Raw genomic sequence first — 16,597 nt, 5'->3', positions numbered from 1 at the left:
AGGCCCCATCCAGCAAGCCGGAACCCACTTTCTCTACTGTGGGACTCTGTCATCTAGGACTGACCTCTGTTGGTGGCCCACTGTGCTTTGCTGTCCTAGGATTCCTGGAACAATCCTGTGCTTTTGATACCCCATCATCTCTACACTCTATTTTTTTAGTGCCCTTGGAGCCCTCACTGTGCATCTCAGTGCCTGTCTCCATTTGCCTGGAGTCTCCACACCACGACTCACACTTGTTTTGGGACCATCTAACTTCTCTGGGCCATCGTCTTTGGGCCCCTTCATGCCCTGTACTTGGGCTGTGTGACAGAGATGTTACTGGGCAGGCACCCTGCTGGATCTCTGAGAGACAGAGGTGCTTAACACACACAGTTCGTAAGCAGACATCTCGTGTGCTAAGGGCCATGATGCGTGGCGCTGTGCCAGGAGGTGACCTAAGCAATCTTAGAGGATTTTGCTAGATGGACAGTGGGAGAAAGGGAAGTCACACCAAGGAGACTAGCATGCATAAAAGCCTGAAATCACATGATATTCTTACAGAAAATGTAGTGTGAATAGAAAAAAGGGAATATGTTCTTTGGGGTTGAGAGCTCATGAGTAGCAGGGGGAAGAAGTGAGGCCAGAGAGGTAAACAGGGGCCTACACTTGAGGGCCTTGTGAGCCATACTGTGTACTTTAGACTTTGCCCTTCCAGTGCTGGGATCCTGTGGAGGGTTTTCTATAGGGGCATGGCATGTGCAGAGTTGTATGTAAGGAAGGTGAGACCCATGGCTGTGAGGGGATGGGTTGTCTCATTTGTCCTCTAGCAATTCTGTAAGGCAGATGGGAAAATACTGTTTTTTACTTTTTATGCCTGAGAACGCTGAAGCTCCAGAGGTTAAATACCTTGCCAAAGTTCTCAGAACCCGAAAGCAGAGGACCTAGGATTCACCTGGCTTCCTGGATCTGAATCCCTTTCTCATGGGCATACTGCCATTGTTAACAGAGTCTTCTAGAAAGCTGGGCAGTGAGTAGATGCTGACAGAAGCAATGTGAAGCAAATGGTCATTGATACAATCTTGTTGAAGGAGTGTAGTGCTGGGATTTTGTGGCCTGTGGTGTTCAGTCTCCTGACCTCTGTGCCAGTGCACAGACAGCAAGAAACAGCGGGGAGCTTTGAGCTTCAAGTGCAACATTGCCTTGACAAAATCCATTTATCACTGTCTCGCTCATTAATTACAGCAGCATCTCCTGCCTGACGTTGGCATTTGTCAGTGGCTTGTTTCTGGAAGCCCCTGGTCTTCAAGGCTGGTCAGCTCTGCAGCCCACAGCCTCAGGGTGAGCCCGGGCAGTCAGAGGCAGGTCCTTTCTGCCTACATTTTGTAAAATGAAATAACTATTTTTTAAAACACAAAGGTAGCGTGACCTAGCAGTACAGAACATGAGCTTGGAGATAGGCAAACCTGGGTTTTAGTTCTATGGCTGTGCCACTTGGCAAGCTAGGAAAGTTATGTAATGTATATGAACCTCAGTTCTCTTCTCTCTAAAATGAGCAAAGTCAAACCTACCTGAGAAGATGATCGTGATGAGGAAGATGAGATAGTGTTTATAAAGAGCCTTGGCATGACACCTGGCACATATGAGTCCTCAATATGGTGGCTTTAATTCCTGCTCTTATTCCCACCACCACTACCAGCCATCCTGCTGCTACCACCAGTTAAAGAATGTTTGAAAAATAGAAAATAGAAGAAAAAAATCTTAGAATCTCATCACCATGACGCAGCTACCCTTATAATTTGTTTCCTTCATATCTTTTTTCCCCACTACTTCAGAGTATATCAGATTTTACAGCATATTTATTTTATAGCCAGGAAGGGTTTTTTTCCCCTCTATGGTGGGAACTGCATTATATTTATTTTTCTTATTTTTAATAGATAATTTTTCTGATTATAAAAATACTGTGTAAAATTTAGAGACCATAAAAAAAGTCAAAGGGAAAAACATACTCATAATGCCTCCTTTATGCTTAGCCCAGAGGCTATCACTATTAACTTTTTGGAATAACTCCTTCCAATCTTTTATTCATATTTTATTATAGATTTGAGATCATATTACATATACAGTTTTTATGTGGTTTTCCAGTTCATAGGCTATCACGAGTATTTTCCTTTATTGTAAACATCATTTTCCAAGGCTGCATAATTTCCAAGTCATCAGATGGCTCTACCATAATTTACATAGAATTATTCTGTTGTTAGACATCTGAGTTTTTTCCCAGTTCTTCAATCTAAGCAGCTTCCTATGACAGAACCTAGGGAACCAGCCTCAGTATAACCAGGAAGCATATGATGAACTTGTGCTGTGTGTATGGCCTGGGTGAGGCCTGGGGGGGACCCCTCAGATAGATACAGAGCCTGCCTCAAAGGAGCACAGAGACTAGTCACCCTGGAATTATTTACTGGGGTAAAAATATACAGGTACTTCTTTGCCAGACAGTGTCAGGGAATCCACCTATATGTGGGTAACCGTCTTCCCTGTGGAAGCTGAGATCCTGGACGCATAACTTTTACAAAGAAAAAAGCCTCAGAAGCCTTGCTGCCCCTTCTCACCTCCCAGTGGTTATTTTGCCTCCAATGCTCAAATGCCTTTTGAGCCTGTTACCTTGACTGTTGGGGGCCTGTGCTAATTACCTTTGAATATCACTTCCAAGTGGTTTTTCACTGGGAAAGAGTGAGAAGCTATAGCACCAAGAAAGGAACTTGTGTGAGAATCAGGGAATCAGAGAGACCCTAGTCTTAGTTTTTTTTTGTTTTCTGTTTTTTGTTTTTTGCGGTACGCGGGCCTCTCACTGTTGTGGCCTCTCCCATTGCGGAGCACAGGCTCCGGACGCGCAGGCTCAGCAGCCATGGCTCATGGGCCCAGCAGCTCTGCGGCATGTGGGATCTTCCCGGACCGGGGCACGAACCCGTGTCCCCTGCATCGGCAGGCGGACTCTCAACCACTGCGCCACCAGGGAAGCCCCCTAGTCTTCATTTTGACACACACTTCCTCTGGCACCTTGTAGTGTTAAAGATTGGACTAGGTGACCTCCAGGACTCTTCCAATTGACATTCCATATGTACCTGAAGCCTTTTTCTTGCCAGGAGCTAAAGTGAGCATCCTGATAAAGGTCACAGGATGATGCTTCTCCAGAGTCTCGATTTCCTTTTAATTAGTACCTGAGGAGCCATTTATACTCTTATATTCCCAATCACTTCCTTCTGGTAGCATTTGGGACATGCGGAGATTGAAAGGCACTGGGTGCAGACACAGGATTCAGAACCCCAAATGATTGTCTTTTATGTATTAGGTATTTGTTCTTTATGTACTTTGTTCTTTCATTCATTCTCTCATTTAGCAGGTGTTAACTGAGCCCCAGGTTTTGTACAGTCCATCTGTGTAATACAGAGGGGAACAAGTCTCAGCGTTGTTCTCAAGACACACACAGTCTAGTGAGGAGACAGGAAAAAATGTAAAAGACAACAAGATGATTGCTGCAGTGGGGGTACATATAAGTTGCATAATGCAAGGAGTGCTTGAGTCTGCCTAGAAGCAACAGCAAAAGTCTCTGGATGCTTTGAAATTTTAAAGGATGAGTAGAAGTTTTTTAGGTAGGCAGTTGAGGAGAGGGCATTCCTGGCAGAGAAACAGCATGTGCAAAGGCCTGGAGGTGTTGGGAGAACATGTTGTGTTCAGAGAACTGCTGGTGGTTTGTGTGACTGGAAGGTGAAAGGGAGAGTGAGCAGATGAGGAAAAGTCAAGAATTTTTCCTCAGGCAAGTCTGTTTCCACTGAATTCTTTGCTCATTTTATCAGTCCAGATGAGAGTGATGGATTTTTAGCTCAGTTTTCCAAAACTGTCATTTGTATTCCCTTATATTTCCATTTTTATAGTAACACATGTTCATTATAGAAAGTTTGAAAAATACGAAAACGTAGAAAGAAGAAAGGATTAAAAAAAATCGCTCATGGTCTCTGCCTAAAAACAAATACTTTAACACCTTGGTGTATTTCCATTCAACGGTTTTTTGTTTTTTCACTTTTTATGTAGTCATGAGTGTATCGTAACTATAGTCTTTTGTACGTGGTGCCCCTTTCTACTTCCTAAAATTTGCCAAAAAATAGATGTTATTATCATTAAAATATAACTGATCATAAAATATAATGGCTGAAATATATTTTTTGTTTAATGTAACTTATTTTCTTTCTCTTTACAGGTCTCCTGTGGCTCAGAGCATAATCTGGCAGTGATTGGTAAGTAATTAGTATACTGATAACTGTGTTTATTCTGAAACTCATGCGCAGAATTGGAGGACTCTTGGTTAACCAAAGGCCAGGGTGTATGCGCCTGTGTATGAACTGGGAAGAGTCTGGGAAATGGAAGCCTTTGTTGATCAAGGCTTTGCCAGAAGCCCTTTTTCTAAAAATTTCTATTCAAAAAGGTGCCTGAGCTGGCCTCCCTGCCTCAGGAAGTGGCATTTGGGAATATTAAAGATCTTACAGGCTGGGGGCATCCTGTGTAAAAAGCCAGACATAAAAGGGGAAGAGGATTGGGCTGCTCCTGGTTTTTGAATAAATCCTTTGCACCGAGTTCTTTCCTCTTGCTTGGCTCTTTCTTTGGAGATGGGGGGTTCTGCTCACTGCCCTCGCTGCCATGTGTTTCATGTCACTCTGGAACTCCCAAGCCTCTGATAAATTGAAGCTTCCTCTTATTGACTCTGAATAACCAAGGTTCACTGTTTTTATAATCAGGCCTGTGCGTAGTTCCTTCAAGAAGCCTTCTCATTACTTCCACACGTAGACTCAGTCGGTACAATAAAGAGACAGTGTAGGGCCCGACTACTTGAGTCCAGTGCAGGCTTCTGCTTACTAGCTGTATGAACTCAGGTAGTCGGGCCCCACACAGACAAGGTGATTAGCCCTCCATGCCTCATTTTTCTCACTTTTAAAATGGGGAGGGCAGTGGCATCTTCCTCATAGGGTTGTTGCAGTTGTTGTGAGGGTTAAAGGTGTTGATACATGTAAAGCGCTTAGAAGAGCACTTAGCTCCTGGTAAGGGTTTTAGAAGTGTTCGTTGCTATTTTCTGATAATCATTAGTTCAAGTAATTGCCCGCCTCGGGGCTTTAGGTCTCCCATCTGTGATAGGGAGGGGTAAAAACAGGAAACCAAGGTTCTCTCCAGCCCTGACATTTTAGGACTCTGTTACAGCCCCATCACTATCTGCCTTGAGTAGGTGATGTCTGTCCTGTGTACTTCCCTCTCCCAGCCTCTCTCAGCTTCTGAGGGGCGAGGCCCCTGTGTTTTCCTTTTGTTTCCTGCTTATATGCAGCACCCAGAGCAGTGAGCAAGTGCCTGGCCCTCAGCGGAGACTCAAGCACTGTTTTCTGAATTAAGCTAGACTGGCTCGCTCAGCTGCCTGGGTTGGCAGCAGTTTGAAGCACTACTTTGTAGGCCCGAATGTGATGTGCAAGGAGGCGGAACCAAGGACAGTAGAGGAGGTAGGCTGACAGCCAGCAGAGGGGGTGGGGAGTAAAAAGCGCTGGAGTCAGAGAGGGAGTGAGAAAATGTAACAGCAAACCTGCATGCTTTGCAACACCAGATATATTATACCGGAACTACTCCAGCCTGGGTGTAATTAAGACAAGCTAATCAAAGAATCAGAGGCGGTGCCTAGGATGTTGCTGCTGCTGTCACTGGACTAGGAGAGAGGTTGGCACAAACAATAAGATTGCAGGGAATCTAAATACATGAAAAAACAAAATCCAGTTGAAGGAGGAGACCAGAGCCAGCAGGGTGGCAGGCTGAGCCGATAGGCAGCCTAGGGCTGGAGAAAGAGCATAGACTCTGCAGGCAGACAGCCTTGGTTTAAACCAGCTCCATCTCTGTGTGAGCTTCCATGTTTTCCCCTTATCTATGTAATGGGGATAATTCCACCTTGCAGGATTGTTGTGAGGATTAGAGGAGATAACGTGTGTGAAACACCTGTTACTATATAGGGGATGTGTAAGAAATTAATTCATAATTCCATTCCTTTTTCATTTCTCTTGGTCTGGGTGGGGAGAAGGGAGAATCACTTGTTAGTGTAACTGTTCCAGTGAAGTAATTCTTGGTTGGGAGAGAGAAATGATAACATTCTGGAAAGGTGTGTCTAGCGTTACCACCCAAGTGAGGAAGGCAGCAGAGGCGGTGGGAGAGCAGGGCATGGCATGCTGATGAACTCCTCGAGGGCAGACCTCTTATTTTCTGTTTTGTCCCCAATGCCTGGGGCCTGGCTCACAATCTGCTGAATGAATGGTTCCAGAGTCAGGAAAGGTGGGCCCAGTCACGAGACTCTGGACATGTCCACCTGCCTGCATGTGAGCCGGGATCAGAGGCTCCCTGACACCTGGGGGAGGGGGCCCTCAGTGGGTGCCCTGCAGGGTGCAAGTTGTATAGCAGGAAGTGATGAGAAGCCTCCTGTTAGCCCTGACAAGAGGCCAGCAAGAGGGGGACAAGCTGGAGGAGGAGAGTTCCTACCAGCTGAAAGCCTGGCTCTCACAGCCAGCTCCCCACTCCCCCCTCCTGCCCTTGCCTACTTTAGGTGGATTTCCCTGCCTTCAATCTCATCCCCGAGATGCAGGCCCTCAGTGCCTGGTGCTGGGTCACCCACGTGACAGGCACAAAATGGTTGTAGAATAGACTAGAACAGAATATAGAGAAGCCAAACTTTGCTCAAAAGTAGAGGTGGCCTTAATATCTAATGAATGCACAGCAGACAGATCAAACTGGAAGGGAGGGGAAAGAGATGGGTGAAAGGATATAATTCAGGACCTACTCTGTCTAAGAACGGACACAACTCCACGAAGTGTTTTTGTTGTACCCACTTCATAAGGAAGAAAACTGAGACTCAGAGGTTAAACAAGTTGCCCAGGGATAAGTACCAGTAAATGGTAGAGCTGTGTGCCTGACTTCTAAGAATGCTCCTTCAACTCTGTCATATCCTTGGGGCTGCAGGATGCGGAGTGGTTAAGAAGAGCACAGGCACTGGGATCATATCTCCTGGATTCAAATCCTGGCTCCTCCGCTTATGAGCCATGTAACCCTGTATAAATGGCTTAACCTCTCTGTCTTGATTGCCTCATCTGGAAGATCATATTATTGACCTCATAGGGTTGTTATATAAAGTGCTAACAGTGCCTGACACAAAAGTAGGCTCGGTGAATGTTAGCTGGTGTTGGTGTCGTTGTTATATGTTAAGAATATAATTTAAGGAAGTAATTGTAAGATGACTGTAAGAAGGCTGAGGCTCAGGGTGGGAGTCTCAGAAGCTGGAGAGAAGTGTCTCCCCCACCTAGAATGTCAGGGTCCAGGGCAGGACCTCAGCATAGCTGCAGAACGGATTTGTAAACTGGAGCCTGGGTACCCCGATCTGGGGGATCTGGAAATCCCAGCAGCCCTGGAAACAGTGCCAGCCCAGATTTGCTCCAGGTCAGGATTCTGCTATCCGCTGTTCCAGGCAGGAACTCGGGACCTGCATGTTCCAGCCTGAGGGAAGCCCCGCAGCAGCCACATTTCAGGCTTCTTAGGAAATCAAAAGAATTCGACTTTGATACTTCATTGCTTCCAGGTTTCTTTTTCCCCCCTTCTTTTGCAATTTGGTTTGCTTCTTTTCTTAGTTTTCCAATGAAGTTTCTCTTGACCTGTTCTGTGTTTGCTGCCAGGTCACTCTTCCTCAGTGAGCCTGATTCCTCATCTGTAAAACCAACATCACAATACCCACCCCTAAAAGTTGTTTTTCCAAATGGCATAGGTATGTCGGTTGCCTGCGCAGTGCCTGCTACAGAATAGGTGCTCAGCAGGTGAACTTGGCAGGTTCATGAGGTCATTAGCTTGGTTGCTTCCTTCCTTTTCACCCAGGATTTCCCTCCATATATGACGAAGCTGGCTGGCTCCCATTTGTGGGCATAGGCTGTCAGCAGAGGTGAGATGAGGACATGTGGCCACCACTTGCTCGGAAGATCCCTGCCTGCCAGGGGCAGGCTCCCCAGGCCCAGCTCTGTCTTTGGGGCCCTCACTTCCATGCCTGGTTGAATTGGCTCCAGCTGTTTTGCTTCCCCCCAGGAGCAGCTTATTTTGGCTTGAATGGGTGATTTGTTTGCCTTCTCTCCTGATTTTCAGTTGTTCAGCCTTCCCTTCCTGCAGAGAAAAAAGAGCTGAGCACATTTCCTTTCTTCCGCTCCACGCAGACCCTTGGAAGGGATTTTATTGGTGGCCTTTTCCTGGAGCACTCACGCTTGCCAGACGAGCATTGTTAAAGGGTTAGATATTTGGCAGCAAAGTGTAGAGCATCCTCCTCCAAGCAAAAGCATCTCTTTTACCAAATTGGAGCTATAATCTATGCAAGGATCTTTTATTTTTAATGTTTTTCATTTCACTGATGACTTCCAATTGTTGAACCTTTGTACCTTTGTAATATGTGTGGTGGAACAACTGACCTTGCATGGCCTGAGACCCATCAAGTGGGGTCATGTGAGGATTTAATAGCGAGAACTAACTCATTTTGACACTGGCTGTAGCCCTGAGAGGCAATACCTCCAAACCCAGGGCCTTGTAGAGAGCTTAGAGGCAAGGACAGACTTGTACGGTCCTATGCACAGAAGGATGGGCAGAGCGTAAATGGTTTACTTATATTGTCCCATTTAGTCCTCATACCACATTGATGCACTGTTGTTAACCCCATTTTCTAGATGGGGGAAGCCGAAGCTTAGGCTGAGCAGTTTGCCCCACCAGGTCATCTGATCAGGAGGAATCTGTGTGTCAGGTCTTCAACCCAGGCCTCTATCTCCAGAGCCTGTGGTCTTCTGCCTGTCTGGCCTGTTTTTAAGGCCACCAGATAAGATTATTTCATCTCTTCATTTCAATATTTAGCTCCCCTTCATGTTGGCAAGTTCTTCTGTATATGTAGATTATATGTAATCTGGTTCAGATTAAGCAGTTCCCGGCATAATAACCAGATAAAATCGAGACATTGATGACATTGTGTTGTCATCACACTTCCCTCTCTACCTTCTGAGATTCCCACCCCTTTTAGGATTCTTCTTCCCCCTTCCGTTGTCCCTTCTCTTTAAAAAATTTTTTACTTATTTAATTTTTGAGTAATACACGTACATTATTTAAAACTTTAAAAGCACAAAAAGGTTTAAAATGAAAAATTTCCCTCCAGCTTTATCTCCCATCTATCCAGAGTGCCAAAACCCTACCACATGTGCAGCTAATGCCTATTATTAGTTTCTTCTGTATCTTTCTAGTTTCTTTTTGCAAATATAAGTGAATACTAAGATATATTTTTATCCCCCTTTTTACGTAAATTGTAGTATACTTTACATGCTTTTTAGTGTCTGATTTTTTTTCTTTCAATAATTGATCTGGGAGATCTTTCCATATCAGTATAAAAGCCTTTCTAGTTCGTTATTACAACTACATAATGTTCCAGTGTACCTATATTCTGTGATTTATTTAATCAGTGCCCTGTTGATGGACATTTAGGTGATTTCCTGTCTTTTGCTTATTACAAGTAATGATGTAGTGAATTACCTTGTATATATGTTATTTCATATGTGGGTGAGTATAGCTGTGGGATAAATTCCTAGAAGTAAAATTACTGTATCAAAGAGAAAGTGTATTTGTTATTTTGCAAGATACTGTAAAAATTGGCTTCCATAGGAATTATACCATTTTCCACTCCCACCAGCAGTGTAGAAGAATGCCTGTTTCTGCAGCCTCCCTAACAGTAGTGTGTTAGGAAACTTGGATTTTTGCCAATTTAATAGGTGAAAAACTACTCAGGGTGGTTTTGGTTTATTTTACTTTTTAAATTGAAGTACAGTATATATATATATATATAGATAGATAGAGATAGAGAGAGAGAGAGAGAGAGAGAGAGAAAAGTGCACAAATCTTAAGGGTTCAGTCTGATGAGTTTTTATGTATGTATGTACTTAAGAAACCACCACCCAGCACAAGATACAGACCATTTCCAGCACCCACCCCAGAAGCCTGCCTCATGCTCCTTCTCAGTCAGTACCACACCCCCAGAGGTAACCACTATTTTGACTTCTGTCTCCAGAGATGAGTTCTTGCCTGTTCTTGAGCTTCATATAAACGATGTCATACAGTGTGAACTCTTTTGTGTGGCTTTTTTTGTTCAACACATTGTGTCCGTAAGAATCATCCATTCTCTATGTAGCAGTAGTTCTTTTTTATTGATCAGTAATATTCCTCTTATGAATATACTACAACTTATTTACCCATTTAACTGTTGAAGAGCATTTGAGTTGTTTCCAGTTTGAAGATTGTGAATAAAGCTGCCATGAACATTCTTATACATGCCTTTTGGTGAACATATACATTTACTTATCTTGAGTAATAACTAAGAGTAGGATTTCTATGTTACTAGGTCATATGTATAGCATTAACAGATTCTGCTCAACAGTTTTACAAAGTAGTTGTACCAATTTATACTCTTACCAGCAACATATGAGAGTTCTAATTGTACCATATCCTTGCTAGGTATTTTTAATCTTATTGATTTAGGCCATTCTCCTAAGTGTGTAGTATGGAGTCTTACTGTGATTTTAACTTGCATTTCTCTGGTAACCAGTGATGTGGAGCACCTTTTCATATGCTTAGAGGCCACTTGGGTAGCTTCTTTTGTCTAGTGCAAAGACTTTGCCCACTGTTTTAAAGTGGGTTTTTCTTAATGATTTGTAGAGATCCTTTATCTTATGGATTCAAGTTCTTTGTTGGACTATATGTATTGTGAACATCTCCTAGGCAGTTGCTTACTCTTTTGCTCTTTTAATGATATCTTTTGATAAATAGATATTCTTAATTTTATTTTATTTTATTTATTATTATTTTTTTTTTTTGCGGTACGCAGGCCTCTCACTGCTGTGGCCTCTCCTGTTGCGGAGCACAGGGTCCAGACACACTGGCTCAGCGGCCATGGCTCACGGGCCCAGCCGCTCCACAGCATGTGGGATCCTCCCGGACCGGGGCACGAACCCGTGTCTCCTGCATTGGCAGGCGGACTCTCAACCACTGCGCCACCAGGGAAGCCCTCCCTCTTTTTCTTGATGAGTCTGGCTAATGGTTTATCAATTTTTTTTAATCTCCTCAAAGAACCAGCTTTTAGTTTTATTGATCTTTTCTATTGTTTTCTTTTTTTCTATTTCATTTATTTCTGCTCTGATCTTTATGATTTCTTTCCTTCTGCTAACTTTGGGTTTTGTTTGTTTTTCTTTCTCTAGTTCCTTTAGGTATAAGGTTAGATTGTTTATTTGAGATTTTTCTTGTTTCTTGAGGTAGGCTTGTATACCTATAAACTTCCCTCTTAGAACTGCTTTTGCTGCATCCCATAGGTTTTGGATTGTCGTGTTTTCATTGCCATTTGTCTCTAGGTATTTTTTTATTTCCTCTTTGATCTCTTCAGTGATCTCTTGGTTATTTAGTAATGTAGTGTTTAGCCTCCATGTGTTTGTGTTTTTTATGTTTTTTCCCCTGTAATTCATTTCTAATCTCATAGTGTTGTGGTCAGAAAAGATGCTTGATATGATTTCAACTTTCTTAAATTTACTGAGGCTTGATTTGTGACCCAAGATGTGATCTATCCTGGAGAATGTTCCATGCGCACTTGAGAAGAAAGTGTAATCTGCTGTTTTGGGATGGAATGTCCTATAAATATCAATTAAGTCTATCTGGTCTATTGTGTCATTTAAAGCTTCTGTTTCCTTATTTATTTTCATTTTGGATGATCTGTCCATTGGTGTAAGTGAAGTGTTAAAGTCCCCCACTATTATTGTGTTACTGTCAATTTCCTCTTTTATAGCTGTTAGCAGTTGCCTTATGTATTGAGGTGCTCCTATGTTGGGTGCATATATATTTATAATTGTTATATCTTCTTCTTGGATGGATCCCTTGATCATTATGTAGTGTCCTTCCTTGTCTCTTGTAACATTCTTTATTTTAAAGTCTATTTTATCTGATATGAGTATTGCTACTCCAGCTTTCTTTTGATTTCCAGTTGCATGGAATATCTTTTTCCATCCCCTCACTTTCAGTCTGTATGTGTCCCTAGGTCTGAAGTGGGTCTCTTGTAGACAGCATATATATGGGTCTTGTTCTTGTATCCATTCAGCCAGTCTGTGTCTTTTGGTTGGAGCATTTAATCCATTCACGTTTAAGGTAATTATCGATATGTATGTTCCTATTCCCATTTTCTTAATTGTTTTGGGTTTGTTTTTGTAGGTCCTTTTCTTCTCTTGTGTTTCCCACTTAGAGAAGTTCCTTTAGCATTTGTTGTAGAGCTGGTTTGGTGGTGCTGAATTCTCTTATCTTTTGCTTGTCTGTAAAGCTTTTGATTTCTCCATCCAATCTGAATGAGATCCTTGCTGGGTAGAGTAATCTTGGTTGTAGGTTCTTCCCTTTCATCACTTTAAGTATATCATCATGCCACTCCCTTCTGGCTTGTAGAGTTTCTGCTGAGAAATCAGCTGTTAACTTTATGGGAGTTCTCTTGTATGCTATTTGTCATTTTCCTCTTGCTGCTTTCAATAATTTTTCTTTGTCTTTAATTTTTGCCAATTTGATTACTATGTGTCTTGGCGTGTTTCTCCTTGGGTTTATTCTGTATGGGACTCGCTGCGCTTCCTGGACTTGGGTGGCTATTTCCTTTCCCATGTTAGGGAAGTTTTCAACTAGTTTCTTCAAATATTTTCTTGGGTTCTTTCTCTGTCTCTTCTCCTTCTGGGACCCCTATAATATGAATGTTGTTGTGTATAATGTTGTCCCAGAGGTCTCTTAGGCTGTCTTCATTTCTTTTCATTCTTTTTTCTTTATTCTGTTCTACAGCAGTGAATTCCACCATTCTGTCTTCCAGGTCACTTATCCGTTCTTCTGCCTCAGTTATTCTGCTATTGATTCCTTCTAGTGTAGTTTTCATTTCAGTTATTGTATTGTTCATCTCTGTTTGTTTGTTCTTTAATTTTTCTAGGTCTTTGTTAAATATTTCTTGCATCTTCTCAATCTTTCCCTCCATTCTTTTTCCAAGGTCCTGGATCATCTTCACTATCATTATTCTGAATTCTTTTTCTGGAAGGTTGCCTATCTCCACTTTGTTTAGTTGTTTTTCTGGGGTTTTATCTTGTTCCTTCATCTGATACATAGCCCTCTGCCTTTTCATCTTGTCTGTCTTTCTCTGAATGTGGTTCTTGTTGCACAGGCTGCAGGATTGTAGTTCTTCTTGCTTCTGCTGTCTGCCCTCTGGTGGATGAGGCCATATAAGAGGCTTGTGTAAGTGTCCTGATGGGAGGGACTGGTGTTGGGTAGAGCTGACTGTTGCTCTGGTGGGCAGAGCTCAGTAAACTTTAATCTGCTTGACTGCTGATGGATGGGGCTGGGTTCCCTCCCTGTTGGTTGTTTGGCCTGAGGCAACCCAACACTGGAGCCTACCAGGGCTCTTTGGTGGGGCTAATGACAGACTCTGGGAGGGCTCATGCCAAGGAGTACTTCCCAGAACTTCTGCTGCCAGTGTCCTTGGCCCCACAGTGAGCCACAGCCACCCCCCCACTTCTGCAGGAGACCCTCCAACACTAGCAGGTAGGTCTGGTTCAGTGTCCCCTGGGGTCACTGCTCCTTCCCCTGGGTCCCGATGCGCACAGTACTTTGTGTGTGCCCTCCAAGAGTGCAGTCTCTGTTTCCCCCAGTCCTGTCAAAGTCTGGCAATCAAATCCCACTAGGCTTCAAAGTCTGATTCTCTAGGAATTCCTCCTCCCGTTGCCAGACCCCCAGGTTGGGAAGCCTGACGTGGGGCTCAGAACCTTCACTCCATTGGGTGGACTTCTGTGGTATAAGTGTTCTCCAGTCTGTGAGTCACCCACCCAGCAGTTATGGGATTTGATTTTACTGTGATTGCGCCCCTCCTTCCATCTCATTGTGGCTTCTCCTTTGTCTTTGGATGTGGGGTATCTTTTTTGGTGAGTTCCAGTGTCTTCCTGTCAGTGATTGTCCAGCAGCTAGTTATGATTCTGGTGTTCTCACAAGAGGGAGTGAGAGCACATCTTTCTACTCTGCCATCTTGGTTCCCAGTCCTAGATTTTTGCTTTTTGTTTTTGCTTTTGATGTTTTTATTTTGTCCTAATTTTCTATGCAACTTTTTCTTTCACCGTAGCTGAAATTTACCAGTCCTTTCCTTTATGGCTTCTGCATTTTGAGTTAGAAGATCCCACCCCACTCCAGGGTATAAAGGACTTTCCTCATATTTTATTCTAGTACATTATGGTTTTATATTGTACAAGTAAATCTTTGATCCATTTGGAATTTATCCTGATATACAATGTCAGGTATGGATTCAACTTCATTATTTTTCCACATAGCTATTCAAAGTCTCAACACTATTTATTGAATTCACTTTTTTTGGCTGCCTTCCTGAGTCCTGTCACTACCAGAGTAGCCCTAAGGCATAGAGAGAAGCAATGACTTAACCCAAGATTGCCCAGCTAGTCAGTGGCAGAGCTGGGGCCAGCTCATGTTGCTTAGACAGGGCTTGTGGTTGGTTCTCAAGGAGTTTTCCTAAGTGGTTGTGATCTCCCAGGCTGTTTGCCATGTGGAGAGGGACTGCAAAGGCAGAGCAGCGTCTTTTAAGTCATTCCCTAGGTTCTGAGTGCTGTGTCCCAGGTCCTGCTTCTCTCAGCTGTGGAGGTGATATACTTGTTGCCATTATCACACTGCTTGAGAACACCGTATTTTCTTCTTTGCCAGGCCAGAATGTGATCAGATCTTTCACATTCAGGAGAGATGTTTCACAATTAATACAGAGATATTTTTACAGACCATTGGTTATCATTCGAGTCACATTTCTATTGAGTCATTTGTTTTCAGGGCGTAGCCTCACGTCACAAAAAGTGCCTTCTTAGCTCTCAGTAAAGTTTTTCACTATTACTCCTAAAGAAGCAATGTTTGTGTCACTCCACAGTAGTCATTCTACGTGAGACCACAGATGAGGGTGCCAGGCTGTCAAGGAGGCTCACATAACTTGCTAAATTACTCAGTTTCTCATGCCACCCTTTTTGGGCACAAGATTAACCACCATGTTTTGTCATAATGCTCTGGTCCTTTTGGAGTTATTTACAGTAGCAAAAACTGTAATTCTGACCCAGTTCACTGGTTTACAAATACTCAAGAAGCTTCGGGCCTTGCAAAGGTAAATCTAACTAAGATGAGCTCAAAGTAAAAAAGTACGAGTTAGAGCAAGACAGAGACAGCCTTCTGCAGTGCAAGGGCTGAGCTCTGCTCCCAGCTCTGTCTGCCACTAACTCTCTGTGTGATCCTGGGCAGGCCCCCTCCCTCTCCAGGCCTTAGAATCCCAATCTGGGAAATAGTTCTAAAGTCTCCTCCATCACTCAAAGTCTGTCCTCATGTGCACAAACTCTGTTGTACATCTTAATAGACCTGCACTGTCTACACTTGCCTTGCATGCAGTAGGTGCTTTGTATGTTTGTTAAAAGCTGAATGAATATTATATACAGTATTTTCCTTATTCCCTCCCATCAGCTTGCTAGTGACTGATAATGTGCCCTGTAGCATTCTGGGAGCTGAGAAGGAATACAGCAAATGGTCTTACCTTATGGAACTCACATTTAATGGGAAAGAGACTTAAGCCTGTCACGTGATATGTGCTTAATAAATACTGAATGAACAGATGAGCGAGTGCAAAGCAGAAGGTGACAAGAATTAGAAGAACAAGTGAAGAGGAAGGAATGATTAATTTTGGAAATCCTCATGGCAGAGGGGGTTCCTGAGAGGAGGAAGGGTAAAGAGCGTTCTGTGCTGAGGGATCAACATGAGCAAAGGGAAGGAAGGCTTTAAAGTGTGAATCATGGTTGAGAGACAACTGGTCAGCCAGCAAGACAGCGGAGGATCAGCTAAGGCCGTCTCCGGTAGCATTGACTTTACTGTATAGACAGTGTGGTGCCATTAAGGGTTATTTAGGAAGACACTCAAAAGTTGACGATTGCAGCAGTGGATTTTTTTTTTTTAAGATAATACCTTTTTACAGAGTAAAAGAGAACTGACAGTAGTAGGTACCTACTAAGTATGGGCGCCACTCTGAGCATTTTGCATATATCATTTCATTAGGTCATCACCATGCAAGGTAGAAAGTAGACGGGTTTTCCAGATGGGAAAATGGAGACTCAAAGAGGTGAAGCCCTGGATTCAGACTGACATCTGCTGACTCTGAGGTCTGCATTTTCCCCCTCAAGTGCTCCCTGCAGAGGTCAGGCTTTGGCCTAATTAGCATATCAAGCAGCATCTATTATACTAAGCTTATAGCATGCACGTGACTTCTTCGGAAGACAGGAAAAAGCAATAGCGGCTGATAGTACAATACTTGTCTGGAGGGGCAGAGGCCAGCCTGTTTCGCAGTCTATCCTCAGAGCCTAGCACCTAGGGGACCATGTGCAGTGTGGGGCAGCTTTAACAATGGCCAAGCAGTCAGGCCCATGAGCCTGCTCTGTCCTTCCTTAGACAGGAGCAAGCTTCC

At 43.4% G+C, this 16,597-nt stretch overlaps 1 protein-coding gene across 1 annotated transcript in view; it reads left to right on the top strand.

Moving 5' to 3' along the window:
* The window catches only part of SERGEF (secretion regulating guanine nucleotide exchange factor), a 219,205-nt gene that overhangs the window by 130,759 nt on the left and 71,849 nt on the right, over nt 1–16,597 (top strand). The window contains exon 10 of the mRNA XM_065882924.1: nt 4,235–4,271. Within this exon, the coding sequence (XP_065738996.1) occupies nt 4,235–4,271 (37 nt within the window). The remainder of the gene's footprint in view (nt 1–4,234; nt 4,272–16,597) is intronic.

This window comes from Phocoena phocoena, chromosome 8, assembly GCF_963924675.1.
Source record: "Phocoena phocoena chromosome 8, mPhoPho1.1, whole genome shotgun sequence".
NCBI lineage: Eukaryota > Metazoa > Chordata > Mammalia > Artiodactyla > Phocoenidae > Phocoena > Phocoena phocoena.
The sequence above is the reverse complement of the archived record's forward strand: the minus strand, read 5'-3'. Positions and strand labels throughout refer to the sequence as shown.